General features: G+C 33.1%; 1 protein-coding gene across 1 annotated transcript in view; it reads left to right on the forward strand.

Moving 5' to 3' along the window:
• Nucleotides 1–5,471: 5,471 nt before the first annotated feature.
• The window catches only part of Smp_148460 (putative neurofibromin), a gene marked incomplete at both ends in the record, with an annotated part of 92,036 nt that continues 71,299 nt past the window's right edge, over nucleotides 5,472–26,208 (forward strand). Inside the window, 14 exons of the mRNA XM_018795782.1 lie at nucleotides 5,472–5,531; nucleotides 8,200–8,343; nucleotides 8,398–8,481; nucleotides 8,522–8,590; nucleotides 8,644–8,765; nucleotides 9,402–9,508; nucleotides 9,559–9,626; nucleotides 11,100–11,175; nucleotides 12,193–12,383; nucleotides 13,995–14,168; nucleotides 16,293–16,496; nucleotides 20,206–20,325; nucleotides 24,184–24,312; nucleotides 25,595–25,791. Of these exons, the coding sequence (XP_018650060.1) occupies nucleotides 5,472–5,531; nucleotides 8,200–8,343; nucleotides 8,398–8,481; nucleotides 8,522–8,590; nucleotides 8,644–8,765; nucleotides 9,402–9,508; nucleotides 9,559–9,626; nucleotides 11,100–11,175; nucleotides 12,193–12,383; nucleotides 13,995–14,168; nucleotides 16,293–16,496; nucleotides 20,206–20,325; nucleotides 24,184–24,312; nucleotides 25,595–25,791 (1,745 nt within the window). The remainder of the gene's footprint in view (nucleotides 5,532–8,199; nucleotides 8,344–8,397; nucleotides 8,482–8,521; nucleotides 8,591–8,643; nucleotides 8,766–9,401; nucleotides 9,509–9,558; nucleotides 9,627–11,099; nucleotides 11,176–12,192; nucleotides 12,384–13,994; nucleotides 14,169–16,292; nucleotides 16,497–20,205; nucleotides 20,326–24,183; nucleotides 24,313–25,594; nucleotides 25,792–26,208) is intronic.

A 26,208-nucleotide genomic window follows, 5' to 3' on the forward strand; every position in this document is an offset into this window, starting at 1 on the left:
AGAGCTTAACGCACGATGTGAGAGATAAAGTATATAAGCGTGGGCTAGGATCGAAAAAAACCGTAAGTGTAAACCAATCAAGACGGTTTATTGTATTTTTATATGTTAAATATTTTCATGTTAATATTTATAGTTCGTAGATCTACGTAAAATTTGTAAATTAATATGCACTTGATTTTTACCAGGCTTCCAAATTACTAATTGGATTTACAGCAAGTTGTTTATATTGCATATACTGTTCCGTACAATCTATCTTAGAAAACAATATTTTTTAATGTCCGTATGCACCCTTGCTACATGTATCCCGTCAACAAAGCCTGAGGATGAGGCTTTATAACATCTATTAACATATGAAGTATTTTCCTTTACTGGTAACATTAAACTATACTGCCGACCTTTGAACGAATCTTAAATGACCTTGGGAAATATTAGCCAATAAGAAGACAGTTAGTTTACAGTAAAAATATATCATACAAAACCAAGGAATTAAAGTGAAAACACTTCTTTTACATGGGTCAAAAACTTTTCAAGGTCAGATATAGGTTCAGAAGTTCTAAAATCATAGTGCATACGGTACAGGAACACATCCATATGGCTCCATAGTAGTCGACCTCTGAAACCATGATAAGGTCTCAAAAATTCTTTTAGCCCCGACCACATAGCTTCAATAATGTTAGTATATTGGTATGGTTTACGGGTTAGGGTTAGAGTTAAAGTTTAGGTGTAGGGTTTAGGGTTATGAGTGAGACTATAAGTTATGGACAACCTTTGAGCGACGCTAGAGTGACTCTGAGAGTGTCAACATAATAACTAGGACCAAATGAGGGTTATAAACCTGTGTGAAGAATTCAAATTACGATTTACAGTTCATGATTAAGGCTAGGAATAATACTTAGGGTTTTCATCACGAACTGGCATCAGCTATAATGCCAAAACTCTATTTATCCAAATGGATAATTGAATTTCGCGCCAAAATCTTATGATCACTTCTATTGTAGACGCTAAATTATCACGTCTTCCCTAAAATCCGCTGTAAACCGACCGTACGTAAGCATCAGGTGCCGAACTTAGCGCCGTGACCTTGAAAACCCGCGAAAGCTTCTGATTGGCTCGGCAGTATAGTTTAATCCTACCCCTTTACTTTTCACTTATTCCTTTGACTAGCGTATTCTTTCAGATACTTATAATTAAAGAAATATAAATATTGATAATTTCGTGATATCACTGACCAATATTTTCTTCCTTTCCAGAGTGCTTTCGACCTAAGTTAGAAGCGACGCCAAAAATTATTCTAACTAATTCTGATAATACAATGTAAGGGGGGTTTACGTAAAATGTTTTGCATGTGTCCGATTTATTTAGATATATCGACATTTATGATACAATACTCTTTGGTACAGCCTTACATAAATAAAATGTCTGGTACTTCTAGTGTTGACTGAAAGACTACTTTGATGACATGATAAACGCTAACTATTGTTTCTTGTATAGAGATAATATGCCATCTGGTCAGAACCGTCTACATGGTTGCCTATTATGATGTAATTCGTAATATCAGGTATACATGATGTGGTGTGATATGAGCAAAAGTCAGCTCTTTGAAGAGCTACTAGACGACCAGCCTTATAAAGGCACAAATGGGGGAAAAAGACGTCATTACGATCTAGATTTCAGGGACTTAAGAAGGGGCGTTTCCCTGTGAACTTTCGGAGATTACCCCAATATCACTGAAAATATGGAGTATTTGCCTTGTATGTTTAATATGCCCCCCTCAATTAATAGTGATTTAACAGCACAACTTGGGAACCACTTGGGAACAGTGGAAATCCTGAGTTTTATTTTGAAAAAGTCCTGTTTTCACCCGTAGGGACTTTTCTAATATGTCAATTTGAGGGATAAAATCCGGAGTAGTAAACATACAAGTTTTCAATCGCATTTCATAAGAGCCTATAACAGGACTCCAGTAAGATTTCGTCAAAATTTCCACGAACTCGGTATGATTTTTTCAACCATAGTCTAGATGTTGGATATGGTTTTATTCTACCTGTTCATTCTGATGAGTAGTATATCGTCTTTCGAGATCAAACAATTCAAAAATTTATACCTAAACCACAACGACTTACCATGACACTAAGATGTAACGAGGACAGCTGCCAGGGTTAAGACTCCTAGCCCACTACACACCTTGAGGTTTGCCCTTGAGCTCAGACAACTGCCTAAGCTAGTAGCGTTATAAAACACTTCTGCACAATAGTTTTTCTTTGGGTTTTTAGAAAAGAATATACAAATATACTAGCGTGCAAGACAAAAAGCATGTTTTTTCTCTTGATACATCAATGCGAGCAAACTAGGTAAAACAAAATGTTACGCAGTTTCCTATGCCCAGCAGTTGTCGAAGTGTTCTGGAAACCTTACCGTTCTTCCAAAGCGCGTTGATTTTGGTCCGGTTTTCGGATACTAGCGAAGTTTCATCGTGACCGTTAATTATCAGAGAAGTTATCATAATTGTGAGGCTCGTGTTATTGGAATGTGTAGAGACAGTGAAATGTCACTGACGACCAGCATTCGCCAACCCACTCTATCCTGAGCCCTCCTTTCTAGTTCTATCCAACTTTCGTTCATTCTTCTCATGTCTATCTCCATTTCTCGTTTTACTGGAGTAGCCTCCCAGTTATACGATATAGACCATCTACGTTGGTGATATACAATCATGGAAGAAAAATGAAAATTATTAGGATTCCCTTCCACATACGTGGCTTTAATGTGGTCAATCGTGACGTTATTGTTAGTTCCGTTTTAGTCGGTGACATAGTATTCGGGTTGCAGATGAAGGACTTTGAAAAGTCCTTCGTAAGACATTTCGAGACGTCGTTGTAATGAATCACGATATACAAAAACTTTTGAACTTTGTCGTAGAGTATGTTGAACACGGAAGAGTAAGAATTCGAACTGGCGAAGATAAGAGCCGCTTGACAGGTAGTGCTTCAGACCGTTTTGTGGAACGGTTTTACAAACGTTGTGGGATAAGAATACCAGTTTAGATGCGGTAACAGTCTTACTTAAACAAGATGAACGAGCATTGGGAGTTTTGAAAAAACCGAGGGCTTATTTGCTGTGCATAATCACCTTAAATTTCTGGCAGCTTATACAGAAGCGTGCCCACTCCCTCACATATTTATTCATACCAGGCCAGCAAAATCGTTCTTTTATGGGTTTGATGTTCCCCTTAATACCTGGATGAGAAAGCTTTTACAATCTATTGAAGACGTTGCGTTGATAATGTTTCGATACTATTGAATGATTCCTACTTGTATATGTGTCGTATAGTAAAGTTTTTTGACCTTTTCCAATCTGTTTGACCGGTAGTTTCAGAGTTGTCAAACATGACTGTTCTGGAGATCAGTATCTTGTTTTGCAGCTGAGTGAGTTTAAGGAGGTCGATTACTTGGAAACTAGTCAAGGAAATTATACGCGAAAAGGCGTCTACAACTACATTTTTAGCTCCAAAAATGTGTTGTATATCTGAAGTAAACTCCGAAATGTAGCCCCGTTGTTTAGACTGACGAGGTGAGTACTTGTCGAAAGACGAGTTCATAGAGAATTTAAAGGTTTATTGTCAGTGAACAGAGTGGATTCCTGTCCTTCGATAGAGTATTGGAAGTCCTGTACAGCATGATGAACGACTAGAGGTTCCTTATCGAAAGTGTTATACCTCGAATCAGAGCGTTGAAATCTTCTCGAGAAAATTACTAAATGTTGCCAGGCGTCATTAACCCATTGTGGCAAGACCTCTCCGATTGCTGAGTCGGATGTGTCTACTGCTATACTAATGGGTGCTTGAGTGTCTTGATGTGCCAGCATGGTTGCCTTTGTGATAAGTCCCTTAAATGTGGAGACTGTTTTCCGCGCAGTGTCTTCCAGATTAATGGGTTTCGCATTACCACGAAGTTGGTCGGTTAACGGTTTCATAAGGGACGCACATTTTGGTTTGAACCGTCTATTGAAACTTACAAGACCGTTAAATGATCGCAATTGCCCAGTGGCGGTCGGTTCTGGGTAATCCAGAATGGCCGCCCCTTTCTTCTAAGAGGTCATAGGCCTTGAGCATCAATAGTGTGTCCTAAGAAATCTAAGCAGTTGGTTCCTATACGACATTTCTGAATGTTTACAGTAATGCCGTGGTTTTGTAGTCGTTCGAATGCGGTGTCCAGATGCAGAAGATGAGATTCACTATCCGGGCTTACAATCAAGCAGCCATCAATATACTCATGTACGAAGTTAAGACCTCGAGGAGCTTTTAAAATGAAACTTTGGAAGTTCCGTGAAACATTTCTAAAACCGAAAGGCATTCGCCAAAATTCGTAAGGTCTAAAGGGAGTGATGATAGCGGTTTCCAGAATGTCGTCAGTAACAATGTGAATTTGGTTATGTGCTTTAAGCAAGTCAATTTTAAGAAAAATGCAGTCGTAACCCTCAAGGTAGCTGTCAAATTCTCAATAGGAGGCAACGGGTAACGATTAGGAATGGCTTTCGCATTCAATCGCCGATAATCCATTCGCACTACAATCGTTGCTGTCGTTTTTAAGGACCTTATGAAAAGATGATCATGGGCTATTTTACATTTTCACAAGTTTCAGAAATATCACTAGTGAACATTCTCGGTGAAACGTACTTGTTGAATCCGCTGGATAACCATTCATAACGCTTTCATTACTGCGAGGAATTTCGCACGTGAATCGATCAATCCAATGCTCGGTTTGCGCGTAGTAGGACCAGGCTTCGATGTTGTCGAGCCAGAATAGCATTGGCTGGAATGAGGGTGGTGGGAAGAAAACTATGTAAAAATGCAAAAAATATAACAATACATAAAAATTAAAGTAAATCAATGCTTTATAAAGTTCTAAAAAGGAACAAACTCACAGTTTATAAACAGGCGTACCAGATCACGTCAGGCTCATCAATGAAGATGCCACAAGTATTTGAAGTTTGACAGCACTTTAACTGGCAACACCTACCATAGTTGAATAGTGCCCACCTAGTGAAATCAAAAGTCAGAAGCGCGGTTTCATGAAGATATATTTTTTAGGTTATCAATACATCGAGAAGGGACTGATCTAAACTGGCTGACGACTGTTGAAGAAGTTGGGCCCAGTGCGGATGCGTGACCGAACGCCACCAAAACTAATGTGGTCAGCATCAAATGTCGAAGACTTACAGAGATATTGTTTTTGGGGATTTATTTACCGCTACATGTTCACTAAGGTTAATACTACCAGAATAATTGTAGAATACATACAGAGTCGTTTAGCTTGTGTAGCTAGTTGGTATTTAATGTGTAGAAACGTTTGTATACTTCCGAACCTTATTGAATGCGATCGTTCTTTTAAATAACCACAACTCCATTAACTCCGTTTGATGGGTTATGAGGGCGGTCTGATTGTTCTTTAGCTTTTCGTGTGTAGAATAGCCCAATGGCTGACAAACGACCGAATGAGTGGGTACAGCTTTTACTTTCCAGATTTGATTCCCAGGTGAGTGACTTTTTTCCGCTCATGTTAGAAAAATTTTATAAATCTCAAAACATTCGAACCTTAGTTAAAGTTACTTCACGTGTATGACACCATGGCTAATACATGTAAAAAAGGAAAAGCGATGGAGAAATGTAGAACAGCAAGGCAAAATACAGTGTCGGTTCTGAAAAAAGTGTTCGTTCTTTAAAATATGTCGTAAATGGTGTAATTTGTGGGAAAATTAAACTATCCGGGGAAATTTGTGGGAAAGTAGACTATCTGGTATTAATTCATGCGATGTTTAGAGTGTTCAGCTTGAAATTGCTCTCGCCTAGGAAGTGCAAATGAAAGTCTCTCACATTACTACAGAACCCGGGAAAAAAACCACGGTTTAATGCCTTATCACAAATATTCAAACTAAATTTCCTTAAAGAATGTCGTTTATATCTCGCAAAATCCTGCCTTTATTTTTACTTTTATGTCTGCTTTAAGAAAGTGATACATGGTACGTCAAGATACATGGATCATTGACAGCTCATTATATCTCAATAATAACAAGTTCCAAAAAGTTCCCAATTTGAAACTTCTTAAGTTTATTTTTTCTTCTTGCCTGTTTACTTTAATCTAGTAGAATTAGAGTAAGTTGTCGATGTCTCACTTAGGAAGTTTGTGAGCAGAAGAGTGAATGGTCACTAAAACTGTCAGCCTTTGTAATTGTTTCTTAGGATAACCTATTTACAGTTGCTTTCATACTCAGTTCGATCATGCGTCCACTCTTGATACTTAGGATTAAATATCGTCACGGTCAAGCAGTACAGCACTGTATTGTGTTCACTGACATCAATCGTGTCTCAGACGTCCATTACAAATTCATTCATGCCATTTCCAAAACATTAGGAATTATACTACTTCGAAGCTGTCCTTTATAAATTGCCGGGTCTAGACTACTAAATTATCATCCACATAGTCAGCTGTCGGTAAGGTTTCCAAAGGAAAACCTCAAACAGATGCGACTAGAATAGTCGAATGAGGAGTTGCGAAAAATCTCTAGAAAATGGAAGGTGTATCAGTTGTCAGCGTTGATCCTTTTGAGCGTCTAAAACCATCAAGTACTGTTATTCTAAGACTATATGGCCCTCCAAAAGTACATAAAAATGATGTTTTCCCAAGGCCAATACTAGATATGAGAATTTTATCATACCATGGGACTACTAGATGGCCAGCAGAAATCCTACCACCTGTTAAAATTCAGCCCAAAAGACACAGAACGCTAGATCCATTCGACTTTGTCGATTCTGTATCAATTTCACTACAATGAGAATGACGTTATTAAGTGTGGTTTTAGATTTTACAAATTTTTGTCTAACAAAGACAACAATGTTCTTTGATCGTTTTTTTTTCAGTTATCCCTTATTATCGAAACGTTTTCCACTTTTGTCAAATGGACGATCATCTTTCACTAACCTGGTTTCACCTTATATTTCTTTACATTGTCGACCGTTGCGCAATCTCCCTCTGACACTTAAAATGGTGCGACCCTCTTACTTTTAATAAATCACCATATTCGTTAACCAATTGTTCGTACGATTTTACAGTTCGAGTAAATGATGTTTTTGAAAAAAACGTTCTGCTCTAAAATGTCTTTAATTCTTTTTCAGTGGGACTATAGTTTGACTCCGTTATTAAATAACTAAAAACAAATAAAACACGTTTATTTTAAGAGTATTTTCTATCATCTTTTGTCTAATTGTAGTGCAGAGATCTTCCAAGGAACTTGACATATCTCCTGAAATCCAGCAATACAGATAACAGCGTAAAAGGTTCTAAAAATTCCCTCGATATTTTTTGTCTAATTGACTATGAAATCCTTACTACCAGTAGAAGTATGTACATTTTAAGGTTGCTTCCTCTAATATACAGCAACAATAATTGTCGCATGTGGTTTCCCTTGCATCAAATTTCACCCAAATTATTGAAATTGTCAATAATTGTGAATAATATAAATATTCAGCTTATTTATTCCAAAGTTGTCAGGTTTTCTTTGCTGCCTAGTAGCATAACGCATGCTCGTGTGACGGACTTTAAAATACACCATGGGAACCAGATATATTATCGTTTGGCCTACACCGAAATAAACTGACTGTTGTACGAACATGTAACCCTATAGTTTAAAATAAGGCACCCAAACCATTAAAAATAGTTTTAGAATAATATCAAATTAGCAAATTTATAGTATTTCCGTTCATTCTCTATCAGGTTTTCCGTTAGTTAATTGTCAAGCATCTTTTCTATTGATTCGTTCATCGGGTCAGTTTGCAAGAAAACTAGACATCCACGATTTTACATGTTACTGGTCCTGTATTTGATTAAATTATTGTTAGGTTGGTCAAAGAATGACTATTATATGGTAATCAGTCTTGAATCCTGATGAATACATGATTAAAATGAATGCAAACTATTAGATTACTAATCCACATAAATAGTTGGTGCAAGTATTTATGAAGTTTCAAGATCGATTCCCACAATGCTTTATTATTCAAGTGCCACTCTTCCCTATCGTCTCATTTCGTCTATTGGAAATTAATAATGTCATTAAGAAAAGTAAAAATCCTAAACTATAATCAATAGTTTTTCATATATTTTTAGTTCATGAAGACAATTCTCAATAGATTTTGTTACTTTTTTCAAGCTTCCTATACGCACTGGGATACATACTGCTCAATCTACACAAAATATGGAAAGAAATAAAGAATGTTTAGTAAACGTGAGCAGGTATAAATTTTCACTAGTTATATCTGGATTAACAAAAATGCTTCAAAACATTGACAGCATGGTAAGTTCATGTGCCGTTCAGTTTGGTTTATATTGCTACTAATTATTTTAATAGCAAGTATACGGACCAGACGCAGAAAGAAATTTTTGTGACTCACTTTTGATTGTATTGGAAACATTGGAGAAATGTCTTACATGTGTATGTTTAAAAAGATAAAATAAATTGTTATTTTGTTTAGCAACCTCACGATACGTCCCGACTAGATGAGACTATTCTGGTCAAAAACCTACTTCAAGAGTTATTCAGAGTTAGAAACCTTGTGTTAAATGTAAATTTATGTATAGCATTAATTTGAATTAGTTTATGAATTTAACTAGTGAAAATGGAAAAATGTACAATCAACTTTTGTTGCTGGTATCGCAAGTTCTATACGCCTTAAGTACACAATACTTTAATGCTGTATTCAATCGGATACCTAATTGGTAAGCACACTATAAACTTTTCTGTTTGGTTGTTTTTGTCGACTTTCTTAAAGTAATAGTTTTTGGTGATCTTTAGTACTAACATCTACCGGGTATGTTCTGCCCGTAAAATGAAAATTACACAACTGTATTGTTTTCGAAACTAAATTCTCTATTAATCAAGTTGCAGATTCATCACATATAAAAGAATTATTCACAGTGTCTGTTTTTAATTAACCTGCAATTCAATATCCCTGTGATTTTCCCAGTTAGGTGTTGACTAGCACCACTAAGGTTTCGAGGACTATGTGTATGAAGCCAGTTTTTCAGTATATCATAAATATTTTTGTGAATTAGACAGTAGTATAATAAAATTCCTGTGTCCATACACTGTAATCTCAAAAATAAGTAGTAACAAATCGAAAAAGGCAGTATGTAATATATTTACAACTAAGATTGTAACCCGAAAGTTTAAACGATGTGGTGTATTATGCAAGCAAAATATGGTCAGTTGTCTTCTTGATTTCGTTGATGTAACTGACAATCAAATACTTGTATCAACAAATAACATCTGTATAAGTTACCATATTCTCGAATAATCGTTTGTGTCAAGTTCATGTTTACATTTTTTCATGTTTCTTTTGTATTGTTTAATAGTCTTGCTTTAGCTGCACAAGATGAATCAAATGTTGATCAAGCCAATGAGCTGGAGTTAATTCAACACTTGAATTTAGATATGCGTAAATTATCACGCCTCATACTAGGTAAGGTACTATTTTAAAAAAATATAACCTGCTTTATTCACAATACAAAGAAATTTGCAATCGTTTCAGATCACTGAAAAAGTCCACTTGGTTACACCTTGCTGTTTACTTGGAAAGAGTGAGTTAAATAGTCATGTTTTTTAATTAAAATGTTAAATATGGACGCGATTTTACGAGACCGGCATTCCGAGAATATATAGGATAGTCATTGAATTGCAATCTGGGTAATATATATAATTTTATGCATATAAATCACGACTTCGAATCGTAACTCAAACAGTCTCTTCTCCGCAACGAACAGATTATAAAAAATGGACCGTCATTCTATTATGTAATTGTCAGTTAACTTTTCTTCTTTAGAACTTATGCGTCATAGGAATTTTATCCTCAGCGATTCTCCGACAAACTTAGGTCGTAAAAACTTCTGCATGCAATGAGAAATTAGATAGTACGTTATATCGTGGGTTAGATGTTGGTGATTATCTCAGTTGAATTTTGATTTCGTGATCCAATGATAATCAACTCTTCAGGAGGTCAATTATTTCTCCGTTCAACTCTCCGCTGAAGTGATCTTCAAAGTAATGAAGTCCTAGTATTTGAATAAACTTTTTGTGTTAAAGTAAGCGGATTAAAAAGTAAACAAAGTTCTAGTCATGAATTGTAGATGGTTCAATTACAGTAAAAATGACCAAGATCTGTGAAGCTTTTTCTTAGTGTTTAGAGCAGCCGACTCTTAACTTCTTGGTCGTGTATTCGAACTCTGCTTCAACTATCAATGTTCAAGCAGCCGAGTAATATCCTTGACTTGGTTAGTGAGCCAAGACAAAATCAATTATTAGAATAATTTACTTTTTACTACTGTAGTCTGTTTTCTAGTAGTGTATTTGCTCACAAGTCAATTCTGTAGTTACAAATTTGATGATCTTTAAACGCTTAATCAAATAGCCCTGTGATTTGGCAGGATAACTGATGTTTTGAACGAGCCAGAAGATTATGAGTTATTTTCTATTCTCTTGAGTATTCAAATTTATCTATCACGGGAAACCTGTGCAACTGACACAAATAACTTCTCCAAGGTTTCAGTAGTAGAGGTGGTAACAAATGGAATATGTCATGGAATTTGAGAAAAGTGAAAATTCCAAACCTTATGATAGATAATAAAATAATCGGTGTTTGATTCTATAAGTTATCGTACGGTGAATTTATCAAACGTAGTAATTTTTATCTGCTTAGTATCTTGTTCGTTTCAGAAAGATGGTAAAACATCGAGATTTAAACAATAGTTAGAAACTCATTTAAAATCCTGTTGATGACACCATAGTTTTGAAAAAGGCTAAACCAAGTGCTTTGGGTCTTTATAATAAATGTTCACGTTATTTGTTTTCATGTCGCCATATCAATCATTTATACCAGTCAATAAACTGTAAAATTAATAACAGAAAATAAAATTCTTTCTGAAGGTGGAAATAGTTAATATATGTTAGAACCGATCCCTAAGTAAAACTCAGTATAAACATACATTTAGTTTCTGTTTTTCTGTTCTTCATGTCAATAGTAATTAAAATGTTTCCTTTCGACTTCTTTTGTGAAGGCCATTTGGAACTGGCTAGAAAATTATCCCCAGGAATTCGATGAACTACAAAAGAAACCAATTGATGAATTGGCCGGTGGGTTCTATAAATTAGTAATACTGCAGATATTAAAATAAACTGAGTAATATCGACTCTGTATAACAGAGCAAGTTGACTGGTAATAACAATAATAATAATAGTGGAAATATTCCTAGGACTTGATTCCTTTCCATTTTACTTGTTATGACTGCTTTCTTTATTTCAAAAGACTTTCTTCTGCATACTGTCTGTTCATCTATCGGTCATTGAATATTAATAAATAGCATACTACTAATTCTGAGAGATAAGTCAATGTCTATGAATACAATGCAATATTCAACGGCGGTTTAGTAATACAATTAAGAGCCGCATATTTATGACGAGATTGGACATTAATTTGGATATAAATAAACAAAATTCATTAATGTCACTTGATTATGAAGAAGATTAATTTCACTTCTTGGTAATTATCAAAAAGGTATACAAAATCTTTTTAGTGGTCAAAGTTAGCATTTATTGACTTTAAATGGACATAGCTTCGACTAACGACAGTCTTCACAGTTTCAGTGACTAATACGTAGCTTATAAAATGAATTACATATTTTACTAGATAATTCACATGGATAGAGTGGAAACATAACAATGAACACTAAGATACCTTGAAAGTTTGATCATTGAAGTTTCATGTCTGATGTCAATATGTTGTTGACATTCACGTCATGAAACATACCTTAAATTACAACTTGTCCAGAGTATGAAAACCTTCAAGTTGGTTATCATTTCAAACCTATCGATAAATGCCCCTTTAAAGATGAATTCTACGCAAAATTCTCACACTGTCGATTGAATAGTAGTGGATAGTTAACCAAACTCTCTTCAAGATTTTCAACAATATATATATATATATATATATATATATATATATATATATATATATATATACAATTCAGTTCAAACTTTTTTTCTGCCAAAACTAACTACTAAATGCGTTTGCTGATTATTTTTATCATGTTGTTTTTTACCATTTAAATTTTTCCTTAAGTTCGTATGTATATCTTTCTTCTTCACTAATAGACTGTTGTGAACGTCTGTTTGATTTGTTCACTTCACTTTGTGCTGAAAGTGGGCGGAAGAAAATTCTTGTTTGGCCTCTACAAATGATGCTTTTGGTACTTTGTCCAAAAATTCTTGAAGAAATTAATAATGCTGAAAACGGAGCACCTCTATCGCCAGAGTATCAGAAAAAGAAACAATTTATGGATGAAGTACGTGATGGAAATTGATTTTTACCCTACAAAAATGGAATTTTCTTATCTTCCAGTTTTTGAGTCTTTTCTTTTTATCCACCTGCGATTGGAAGTGTTTATTTTGAGGTGCTGAAAAATATGACAGAACATTTGTATGTTTGAATAATATCACATTTGTGTCTAGGTCAACTGTAATGCTGACACTTTCTAAATATTCAAATCCCAGTAGATGTATATGTTTTACAAGATGTAATTGGGACGTTTTGCTTTTCCTTTTGTTAGTTTCCTCTCCCTTACTGATAAAGTGCGTAATAGCGTGGGATGACACATTTCTATTAAGTCCCATGATATTTCTGTCTGTACATTTCGAATTATATGTTCTGAAGAAAATCCCTTAAAATTGTATGTAATTGTATGGAGTAAACAGAAAGCCTACCTATTTTCTCCATTAATAAAAAGGCAGCTGTACATAAAATCCCTACAAAGTTGTCAGTCCTTTCAATTGAAAATAATTCGTTTTGTTTAAATTGAAATCAACTTGTCTAAAACAACTAAATCTTATATCCTCACTGGTGCTCACTAGTGAGTAACTTTGAGAAAAATTCCCAAAATACTAGTGACCTTTAAAGTTCAACGACGTGCGGTATGAGACATATATCACTAGTGAGAATAGATAACTGTCGACGCGATATCATGAATTGACTGAAGTCAGGAATATAAACCATTATGTATTAACTCAACAATCTGAAGGCTGGATGTGAAACTTAAAAGTCCTAAGTTTGACTGTGGTTGAGCAAACTGAAACTTCTTAACTACGACATTTCTTCTATCCAATGGTCCCTGATTTCCAAGGATTGTCCACTTAAATTCAGTCTGTTATTTAATCGATTTTCAAATTTCTCTTATCTCAAAGCGGACAAAAATGAGCTTTCTGAGTTCCGGTGGTAGCGACAATCCAAATGTACTGTAACAGTTAGCAGTGGTCAGAAGAAAGATATTGAAAGAATATGTCCCTTATACGAATATTCGTCAAGGTTAGAACGAATAGTTTGACAATAATTTAGCGCCGAGTATAGAGAATTCATTATATGTGAAAAAATTATATTTGAAATAGTCTCAGCGATTGAAATATAAACAATTCCAACGTTTCGTCCCTTATTTTGTTGATGTTAAATCGAAGACTTTCTCAAATCATACTTCTATGAAAGATTATTAAGAATTGTTTTATGGAAATTAAAGATGGATATATATCGATTATTATTGCCATAAAATACTGATGAATTTGATTAGTTACTTCATTATTTTTGTTTGCTTGCGTTCTAGAAGTAAACAATAAAAATAAATCTGTTTGTAATAAAAATAATAATTCGAGTGAATAAAGTAATGACTTTTATTTATTGTTTGAAAATACTACTATTATCTGAAAGATATTAGCATATTTATTTAATATGTTATCTCTGTGATATACTCACTAAACTTTTCTACCCAAATCCGGGGTCATTTTTCAGTTGTTTTTTTTAACTTTATGTATCATACATTAATTTCTTTAAATTGTAACTACTCATTGATTCCATTACCCTTTGATTTACTTTCCCTTACAAAAAAATTTCAACACTAACACAATTTCAGGTTCGTAAAGCTCTTGCTTCTCATGGTCATGGAAGTAGTGGAAGTAAACCAGCTTTGTTGGAAGCTGCATTATTAGCTGCAGTTAATTTATGCAAAGCATCAACTTACATCAATATAAATGACAGAAATAATATTCTCTTTATTTTGGTTCATTCAGTATATGCTGATTTACAGGTAAAATTAAATAAATACTATTACTATTTTGATTATTATTTTTTCTGCATATAAAATTTTCAGACGAATCATGTATTTTACAATTTGTATATGTTTTTCTTGTAACGGAGATGCTGAAATACTTGGCGACATCACAGTATACCATAAGACAATACGGTACTAACGAACCGGCCACTTTATCGATTTAATATATAACAGATTAGACACATTAGATCAAAAAATGTGGTAATTAGACCACTAGACTAGATCACGTAGTAAGCAAACACATAATTTTCAACCAACACCTGAGAACCCGATAACCTGAATCAAAATAAACGTCTTCTCTCACAGTATGGAATCTAAGGTAGTGAAATCAACAGTGGGAGGAAGTTAACAGTAGTGTGTAGTGTTTGATACACTTAGTATAGATGGATGTGTATCTTTGCTCATTAAACAACCACGGCTCACTGTCTCACGACCCACCAGTTTCTTTAAGAACGAAACTTAAAACAACTATGAATGGGTAAATAAACAGTCTATCTTTTTAACATCGAGAAGATGACTGAAGTTACGTTGTTAGCTTCGTCTATATACACAAGCAGTATATTTTATGGTAAAATTTATTGCATCAACGAATGAGCAAGTATCAAATCTCCAAGCCATTGTGAAATTTACAGAGGTGTAATTTTTAGTCAAGTGATAACAGATTCGTACTGTAGTTCCTGTTGTTTTTATTGTCACTTTCCAACACTCTCCGTCTAAAGCGTTACCACAATTCCGTGTTGTAAATATGATTCGGCTCTAATAGTCAACTGATATCCTATAAATGTCGTAATCCAAAAATGATAGGAATTGGTTTAATGAGTGGAAATTCTTGTCCCCCCCTAATCTCCATTCATCCTGCTGTGTTTTCGGAATCATTTTATTAGATATTTAATCTTGGCAATTACGGCACAGGTTTTGTTTCTTGATATTTTGCTGCTCACTTTAACATTAGGTCCCAAGTAGGATGAGCTAGCAACTATTTATGTTGTTGATTCATCTATCATCAGTACGAATTCTTATTCTATTATCGTGTTTTATTCGTTTGACCATTTAAATAAATCTAGAAGTGAATTATCGGCTAGGGTTTAAAAATGTTTTATTTTGTTCATTTTGGGCATGATACTCCTGTTATTTAACCACTATCTTCATTCGTTGCAACTTAAATGCAACTATAAAATACTGAAGTAATATTGAAAAAATAAAAAGCCAAAGCATAAGTTGACGACAGGAGTGTTAGTAAACAATCAAATAAGTTACAATAGTATTTAAACAATGATTATATCTTTCGATAAAATAGTATTACTTCACTTGAACTTTTGATAGACACAGATTGGATGGACTTCCTAATGTTGCTAGGAAATTAATGAAGAATGAATATATAGGAATTTAATTTTCTGCTATATTCTTTTATTAAATATTTCCGAATCTGTTTGAGTCAGTGAGTAGAAGAGGAAGTTTTCACGTTTTACATGATATTACAAGGTATAAACGACATTCCAGTTTGTTTGATATCATTGGAGATATAAATATTATAAGCCTCTTAGCACTGATCTGTACCCTACAACATTCAAATCGTGGTGATTCAAAAACTGCCAGTCGTTATGCTACAGAAGTGATCCCATTATTGATACAAGTGTCTGATATTCCTGTGTGGATAAATTTAGTTACTTTATGGACTTTTTCATAACTGAACAACAAGAAATATGAAATTTCTTACGATCATACAGTGGAAGGAGTTACTTTATTAAAACTAAGATGGAAGAAATTCTCATCAAACTATAACAAAAAGATTTTCTCTTCTGAATCAGCTTATAAAAGCTTCTCAAATTTTCCTCTTGTATCTCTCATTAATATTTTTGATAAGTGTCATAAAAATAAGTACGGTCTATTTTTATCAGTTCAAAGTGTATGGGTTTTATTAGATGTGTAACGAGCATTTTCTATTTAGCTGTTTTTCTAATCATCTTTCCTGGTAACAGTTATTAAAAATCTTTAGTATAACCAAACAAATTTTTGATAATCCATCAGGTTAGCGATAATTTTTTCTCATTAATTCAATTTCATTGTTTATCTTTATATGAATATCAAAATATCTTGTAGAATTTATTATTCAATCCAAATAAACCATATCTGCGGAACAATCAAAATTTAGCAGAAACAGAATCATTACTTACAGAATTTTTCGTTGCATATTTTCGTATAACACCACATAATAAAAATCTCCTCAAAGTTTGCTTGCAAACAACATCACCGGCTATTTATCATACTGTGCTAGTATCTGGACTTTATCGTATAATTACTCAGGTAGGTTCTTTCTAGTATCTTCTAAATAAAATTTTGAGTTCATGTATGTATATGTAAGCAGGATATGAAAACAATAAATTGATGTGAACCAAAACAAATGAACAAACCATTAAAAAGAATTAAAAAGGCGTATATGAATCGGAATAGATGCATCACGAAAGTGTACCGTCAAATATCCCTGTAAATCGAGCTACCTGTCTTTTGAATGCTCGTTTGTAAACCATGCGTGTTCTTTTATTTATCATTTATTACTGTATTAATTTCTTTTTGAAGGTCATTTGGTAGACAGTAAATCACTTCAATGTACTGCCTATTGACTATCAAGAATAAATTTATTAAAACAAATAAATGTAAGGATTGACTAATATTGAGAAGTAAATAACCCACTGACAAAACATAGAACGAATATAAGGGAAAACTTCCTATATAATACTGTTGAAATGTTTCAAAGTTTTGTGGTAAATCATGTCGATCTTTCAACCATATTCTTAAGAATAATTCACTATGTAAACTGACGAAACAATAGTAAACCATAGGATTGGAACAAAATGAAGGCCACGGACATGAGTTGAGTTCATTTTATTTTGACTGTGTTTAGTGCAACAGAAAAAAGAGTGATAAAGAAGGGAACTCATCAACACCAACTATAAGTCTTTTTAATAGATGTCGTTTGATCACTCTTTCTTTATAACCACGACTATGATGATACTATGAATTCTATTCTAATTGAATAACACTAAACATTTATAATTTTGTTGTCTGCTTCATACATAATGTGCAGTATATGAAGTAAAGAAGAACTTTTTCTTCTGTCTGATGACCTGAGACATGGATTGTTCTTTTTGTTCTACTGTTGTACTTATTTTTGGTTGGACACACATATCAGTCAACAGCGTTGAAGATCACAAAACGAAGTCTGTCCAAAATATTTGTAGACATCTTACTTTATATTATGTCCCAATTTCAACGCCGGAAATATCTTTTATAAGTATTGAAATCACTCCTTGATTAATAATATTAGTCATAAAACTACTTAAAAAATCCAGCTAAGTGCACCTAGGATTTTCTCTACATTCACTTATTTCAGGCTTTTGCCATGTTTTATTGTTTACTTTCATAGAAACTTATTTGAATAACTATTTTTCGGAAAGTAACATACTGGCGAGACTATAATTTATGGACGAGACAATCAGAAGCGTTTAAGGAATTTTAAGGTCACGGAGCCTATTTAATTACCTGATGCTCACGTAAGATTTGTTTACAGCGGGTTTTAGAGAGGACGTGACAATTAAGTGGCTACAAAAAGCGGGATTAGTAAGAAGATCCTTTATTTGTGATTGTGGTAGTCAAACGACTTGTGGGCCCTGTGCAGGCTACCATGATAATGTTGTCTTTCGACATAATATATGTTGGAGGAAGAAGTCTGCTAGAATGGAAACTTTTCGCTTGATCCAGATTGAGGCTAGGGCAAATTATGATAATTGTTGCGAACTGGACAATAAAAGCATCCGTAACACTGGATGAAACATTTACGGATGTTACGGAAGCTTAGGCTGTTCAATCATATGAGTATTGTAGAGATATATGTGCATGAAAATTGACAGGCTTGCATGAGTCGTTTCGAAGAGTTGAGAGAATCATTAAAATAGATGAAACAGTTGTCAGGAAACGAAAATTCAGCAGAGGACATAGTGTTAAAGAAGACTGAGTAAGTAGCAATTCCATAATCATATCTCACAGGACCTTGGAATATACTACGGGTCATCTCAAAAGGGACACTTCCAACGGGTTAAAACCGACAGGCTACAACGACAATACTAATTATACGGGAATATGTGCAGCTGAGTACTACAATCTATACGGATGATTGGGGAGCGTACCAATCCATACATAGACTTGATTGTATGTATCTTGTCGTTGTTCCCAAGCGTCATTTTGTGGATCCAACAACCGGAGTACATACAAACAATATTGAAGCTATGTGATCGAGGCTGAAAGAGTATTTGAGACCTTAATATGGCTCTAGAGGTCGACTATTATGGAGCCATATGGATGTGTTCCTGTATCTTATGTATTACGATTTCAGCACCTCTAAAACTCTTTTTAACCTTGAGAAGTTTTTAAACCATGTAAAAGAAGTGTATCCACTCTTATTCTTTCGCTTTGTTTAATATATTTTCTACTCTATACTGACTGCTTTTTGATTAGTTAATATTCCTCAAGGTCACTTAAGATTCGTTCAAGGCCGTTAATAAATTATGGTCTCGCCGGTTCATTTTATTCAAATGACATATTTTTACCCGAATAATTAAGAAAACCATCTCCTAAACATAACGCTTCTACCGGATTCTGAAAAATATATTTCGGAAGAGTTTCAGTTTTAAATTTTACAAATAAATCTTACTTCAAAAGAAACTTGTTCAAATTGTAATCTTTCCCCCTTTATCGCTTCGAGAGTTTAGCTTTTAAAAATATCCTAGCATAATATTTTCTGTTAATGCTATTTTAAAAGTTCAGCACTTGTTTACTTTTGCATCCGAATTAAATTGTTGTTGTTATTTTTATTCGCATCTATGATGATGATATTTTAGCTCTTTATTGCCAATCAGTTATAAGTTAAAAAATTCAAAGATTTAAATCCCTAGTCTTATAGTAGACTGTCCTACTTTTTTATCGAACTGGTTGAAGTTATGATGGTTTCTTAAAAGGAAAGAGCTATTAGTATAAATTTGTAGATGCTGTTAGAATAATGTAATTCAGTCTCCTTTGAAATCGTTGAGTAATACTGTCAATAATTTAGAACGATAAATGTAAACTGAGTTAGTTATTTGTATACCTTGGATCATATATTATAAGGCTACAGTGAACAGCTAATATTAAAGAAATATTTATTGATAACGCTACTTGCTAATTGGACAGTATTTATTTGCCTAGGTCTTGTATTATAATATTAATTTCTCTCCTGAATTGTCATCAATCATAGAACTGTTTTTAAAATTAGTTAACATTGAATGTATTACACGTCTCAGTTTGATATTTCTTAGCAGCGTTCACACATTACCACACGCGGTGTCAAATTCAGGAATTTTAGGCCTCATGGTGAGCAAAATGATTTTGGTTCATTAGTTTTAAAATCTGACTGTTTAAGTTCTCAATCTCAAACTGAAAAAATCTGCACAAATCCTCTACTTAATAATATGAAATCCTGAATTGATTTTGGTTTTTATTAAGTCCTAAAGGTTACCTTAACTTGATAGCATTGTTGAACTGTCATTATGGTTCAATATAGGGCATTGTAGCTTAATGAATCACAAATGTAACATTCTATAAACTGAAAGAAATGTTTAACTTTTTGTAGTTTTATGTTAGTTTTCTTTATTAACTTTTAAATTACCTGTAGTGACCTAGCTGTAAATACTGATATGAATTATTAAAGAACATACAACCATTGATGTATATTTTCTATTTCTTATTTTACTCCTTAAGATATATATTATTTACATGTGATTATATGTTCCATTTCATATCTAATCTTCACTTATAACTAAAACTTACCTTTTTTTAAATAAGTTTTTTGGCTAAACAAGATTTAGTGAAGTAGTCCTATCAAGATTGAACCTAGTCATCATAAGTCTCGATACTAGCACTACTTTTTAGTTTCATATCATTTATTAAAATACAATTTGTGCTTATGTTTTTTGTTCTTAAGTCACGTCTAGCATGGTGGCCTGATGTTAGCCCGTTTTATTCGAAATCCACTGAAATTCGTTCAATGTTCTTAGAAACATTAAATCGTGTAAACCATCATCCACCGATTCGAATTACTCAAGTAAGATTTTAATTTACGATTTTGAAAAATATATTTTAATCAAAAATAACTTTTAAAAGTGATGGTTATTTTGTGTTAATTTTGTTTGTCAAACATGTTAATATTTCAGTCGTAATTTGATCTGCTCAAAATGCTTTTGTTTTTCATCCTATACAATTATTGTGAAGTAATTGTTGTAATAACCGTCAGATACTGTAGATCGATGTCTATTTATCCTAATATTAAATTATCATTGATACAATGGGTTCCTATGATTAAATGAGTCATTGTAGAAGTAGATTAGTATTAAACTATACAGACGTTGTAAAGTCTTGACATAAGCTATGTTCAATAGTTCAGTAGAGAGCGCGCTTTTTTGTAACATTTGTTGTGGCTTTTCTCTGTTATTTCTAAGAGAGTGGTGGGTTACATCTTCCCAAATTTGTAGAGCATCTACCTCTCAATTTTCAATATATGTGCAATATCTATCATTTTTACGTTCATTTACTGAGCGAATACTCCATATAAAAGCATAGTTTGAACTGAGGATTTCATTTCAAGCCCTAATTTTCACTTTATTAGCTTCTTTCATTTGCCAAGTGGGGATGCGCAACAGTGGCGTATTCACCGAAAACACGTAGATAGCTTTAGATGATTAAAACGAAGTTCCCATTGAGAATTACTCTTATATGAAGCACTGACATATTTAATGAACAAAATAATGCTAAAATTTGTTGGGTATTACAATTTTATTCAGATCTGGTTATTTTCACACAGGAGCTTAACATTCCAAAAGGTGTCCGTTTCAACCTCACAACAGTAAAGTCTTACATATGCAGATGGCAGGGTAGTAAACGTAGAACTATTTATATGTACTCAACATTTGTAGATTAGTTTACCCAGAGTCATGGGGATGGCGAAGTTCTCAAGAAAATGTAATTATCCTAGTTAATGATAACCAATCTGGGTCACTGCAGCCTACATTTAGCTCTAAATTGAGGGGAAAACTACATTTTTAAAAATGCTAGTAGTTATAACAGTTTAATTATATTTTCACGATTGTAATCGTAAATCGCTGCATTTGTTCTAAGGTTAGATGAAAAAAAGCTCTACTAATATATTACTTTTTTTAATGTCGATCTTTAATTATTTTGTATCACGCTTTTACTCGTAAAATCATTTATTAACACATGAGTAATGTGAAACATTTTCTATCGGAAGCTGATTTTCATCATGGATTTGTATAAAAGGAAGAATCATTACAAACTGGATAATAGCCAAAAGCTATTTCTTCCACTTTCCATACTTTTAGAATGTGAGCATCAAATATCTCACACGGGATTTAACCAAGGTATTCAGATCTCACAGCGAACATGATCCCACCAGACCACTGTACGGAATCTAGTTGCTTATATTTATGTTTTTGATCAAGTCGAAATATGTAGCAACCATCACCGGATCCCGTCAGTGATATCTGCTTTATTTTGGACATAGTTGAGCTTCATTAATCACAGCTTTTCATTAGAGCTTTGAGGGTTCTTTTGATAACGGTTACTAGTAGAAATTTATTTATTATTATGACACAGGTTTGGTAGTAATTGTCTAAATTGAACAACAGATATTCATCGTTTTATTTTGCGAATTGACTAAAACTGAAAATAAAGACCATTAGATCTTGCTTAGTTTTATAAAAATATTATTCTGGATACAAGGTGAGAAGGTTGTAATCTCTATTGCTGTTTGGGTGGTGAATGTTTACTTCTGATGAGTTTTAGAGTAAGTCAAAACAACTGTTTTGTAGTTCCTAGTTCTCAGAAGTTCACCGTTTAGTACCAGTCCATTACAAAATCGAATAATAATTATCCATAATATAATTTTATTTAGTGTTGATTTACGATAATTGTTTATTGTAATTAATTTACTTATAATGCATAAAAAATAATAATCTTTTATCGTGATTTTATACATATTATTAATTGCTTATTTCATAATGTTGCTTTTTCTCCAAAAGATAATTGATTATAATTATTTTAGTATACCTGATGTTATTCCAATCAAATATACAAACAAACACATACATAGGTTTATTCTTTATGTATTCATGAATAACGTTTCAGTTTTGTTTCACTATCAGAAGAATAAAATAATTCTCCCAATTTTGTGCACACGGTCGACTATCTATTTGTTTTCATGATCTTACATAAACAAATAATAAGCTTTCTTATCGATGATATTATATGGTAAGAAAAACAAACGGGATATTTGTTTACTATTTGCAAACTAAAAATCAATAATTCAGATTCTTTCAACCCTATTTTAGAAACATATGGGAAACGTTTATTACATTTGTAATGTGAGGTGTTACATATAGCATGTATACCTTACAGTGATATGGGATGTCATGAATCACCCAGCCAAAAAGGGACCAGTAACTGACCGACTATATTTAAGTCATTTGAACAACAGCACATATAGACTGAGAATTTCTTTCTGTAGTTTTTTCATAATTACACTTGATTGAATTCATTTAAGCACAAAATTATAGAACATCTTACTAAAATATTAGAACCATATAGTAAATAGTTAATTTGCAAACTATTAATCAATTGTCTCAATCTTCACCGTTCCTTCTGCAAATATCAGTCCATCGTCTCCAATTATTATTGTTCATGCATTTTCATAACAATTGCGTTTCGTTCCCGTTCTTTCATTATCGATCTTCTACTGAAATACATTCAACGCCCAACCATCGTTATATACTACACCACACTACAACCTAAGGGGCACAGATTATTTATTGAAGTTTTGGAATTCCGTTTCTCTAACTAGAGCATGATAGAATGATGAAATCAAGTTTCGTTTAATCGTACCTGAACATTGGTAGTCATTCATACAAATGCTTACTCCTAAAACATGATGCATAACTATATTTTTCATAGTTCCTTGTATATACATAAGGCACACGCTAATTCCTATTTTGAAATAATCTTCTGTACATTCCTGCATCCTAGTGTTGTTATTCACACTGAGATTTGAACCCAGTATCCGCAACCCGACTTTTCTACTGGGTAGATAAATTTCAGTTTCATTGAACATGACACTAGGTACAATATCCAGGTCCTAAATAAATAGAGAAATGTATCATACTGGACACCATCTAAAACATCCTTCTAGGGACTTGGTAGTAACGAGATATGAATTCAAAAAAGTCACTTACTAACAGAGGTTGAATCAACCATAAATATCAAAAATCAAATAAACAAGCATACAAAAAGCTTTTTGGGTACACTCTGTAAATCACGACTGTTTCAATATTGTGCAAACATGTGAGGAATTGGAAATCTCTTTTGGCATACATCAATTCAGTCATCATAAATTATTATTCAAGAAACAGTAGTGATTAGTCTATGAATGGTTAGTGGTTAGGTCTGGATCAATAGATCAATCACACAACCAGTTAACGTTTCCGTATTAGACTATTGTTTCACGGCTAATGACATATGTATCGTGCTAATATGTTTCAAGGTTAGTTTTCATCACACGCTGCCATAAGCAAACACGCTATTAACAATTAAAAAGCACTGCACGGTTTATTTGTTCTAGTATGAGGCTGCTTGGAAGTACATTAATTCAAAACCTTATGGTACATCTATCATAAGACGTATGAAAAATTCCATCCTGAATCATCGGTCAACTGATAAAACTTGAGAAGTGTCGAAAGAAATTATAAACAATTATTCACACTACTCTTCGAGTTTTTCAATAATTCACTAGCTAATATTAGTCCATTATGAAACCAAACTTCAGTTTTGACAGTCTTCGCAAACTCCTTGTTTAGATACATTATTTTGTTTATTATTTTCCTTGGTTTTCCTTTAGAGTCTTACATTTCGAGACAAAATGAATTTAAAAAACAAAGATAAAACTGAAGATAATCTAATGAATAAATATAATTTACTACTAAATATGGTTCGTCTACTGAATGCTAACCCATTATTAATGCTTTATGTAAGTTGTGTCACTGCTAACATTTGATTTAATATACCTATGCTTATCGTCTATATTTACGTATGTTACCATTAACTCTGACTAATTTATTACCAGCAAATTAGTATATAATGAAAATAAAAGATGTTACGCAATTTCTAGCCTTCACAGAATGAATTGCTGAAAGAGGTTTATTTATTTTACTAACAGTACAATTTATTTCACATTGTTGAATGAACAGTCTAGTTGTTGTTTGCACGCTAAATATTGATTAAGGAATTTTCATTAATTTTTACTACTGTAGATCAGTTGCCAATTGCTTTAATTATGCGACACTTAGCCAATGCATTGTGAGTTTGAAATTGTCTACACTTCATAAGGTTTAAGCATTTAGATAGCGATCATGAGAGCAGGATTGAATATTCATTGGGTTATACAAAAAATATAGTATTTGATGTTTTCAATGTTCTGATAGAAGCAATTTTTAACATTGTAAATGTGTCAGATGGATCTCCACCTAGATACAAAGTTGTATCTTGATATTGTATTCTGTAGTATACTGTAGATGTTTTAATCAATAAGTAAAATGGAAGTGAATTCATTGTTCATAAACATACGTTTTAGTGAAATAGAAATTGAAGTAATCCTACCTTTATATTTTGTGAATAAATTTATAGTGAGTATCCTGAAAATATATATTAATATAAAATATATATTAAATATATTAATTAAATGATGTAACAGTACTGAGATGAAGTAAACATTCAGTGACCGATGAGCTTCTACAAACAATAAGGTTACTGAAACTAACATCTGAGAAATACTTAAGTTAGATAACCAATGGAGATAGAAAGCACTAAGCAGCTGTATGGTCCTAGTTTAAGACCGTTATCACGTGCTCATCTGCAATCTCGAAGAGAAATAAACTCAGGAGCTACAGGTTTCGTGGAGCCCACTTAACCTTTAAACTACTGTTTTGAGATCCACCAGTTTAAATTTTCAAGTTTATTCAGCCTGGAATATTGTAAAAGCATTATTAAATGGCCTTAGTGGGTAACTGTCTCTCTCCTTACGTGGTTAAAATCCGCTGGTTAAGGATTCTTGCTAGAATCCCTAGAATTACCTCTCAAAATTGGTCACATAAGTTATTGATATAAACTAAAAAATTCAACGGTCTCCGTAATAAGTTTCTTCAAACGACTGCTCTGGTTTTGTTTTTACTCTAAAAGTATATCCATCAGTGATTCTTAATATTAAATATCCTATCGATACTTTATAACTGTTTGGTGTTTATCATGTTTAGAGTCCGCAGACACGTTCAAGTTCAGATGCTCAGAAAGCAACGTTTGATTTAATGAATGGCCTAATGTCTTTAATACAACAATCTATTATGTCTGACTTAGCACAAGAAGCAATGGATGCTTTACTTTGTCTTCACCAACCAGCTAATATAAGACTATGGAATTTACATTCACCGGCCCAAGCGTTTTGGGAAATAAGGTATGCATATATATATCTTAGTAGATTTTTATGCGTAGTTGAATGGTTCAGTGATTTTATTTTGATCAACTTTATGTTCGTACAAATAAAGAAGCTTTGAAACAATTGTGGTATTCTGTCTGATTGAAATCATAAATAATCTGACACATGGTTTTATATCTCCATCGTTCAATTCTTCTTGTGTCAACAGACGTTACTTAGCCCTGTTGAATAGATTACTTAAACTTATTCATCACGATAGTCTATAAATTATTTTAGTCGTTTATCTAATTTTATAACTCATTTTACTTGAATATAACTTGACACGATATATTCTTAATTGTTGTAATGTAGTTTAAAAACAAGAAATAATACTCATCTTTTAACATACTAAGTATTTTCGGATAATAATTCTATTTGAGAGACTATTCGGCTCAA

This window comes from Schistosoma mansoni, chromosome 2 (genome assembly GCF_000237925.1).
Source record: "Schistosoma mansoni strain Puerto Rico chromosome 2, complete genome".
Lineage (NCBI taxonomy): Eukaryota > Metazoa > Platyhelminthes > Trematoda > Strigeidida > Schistosomatidae > Schistosoma > Schistosoma mansoni.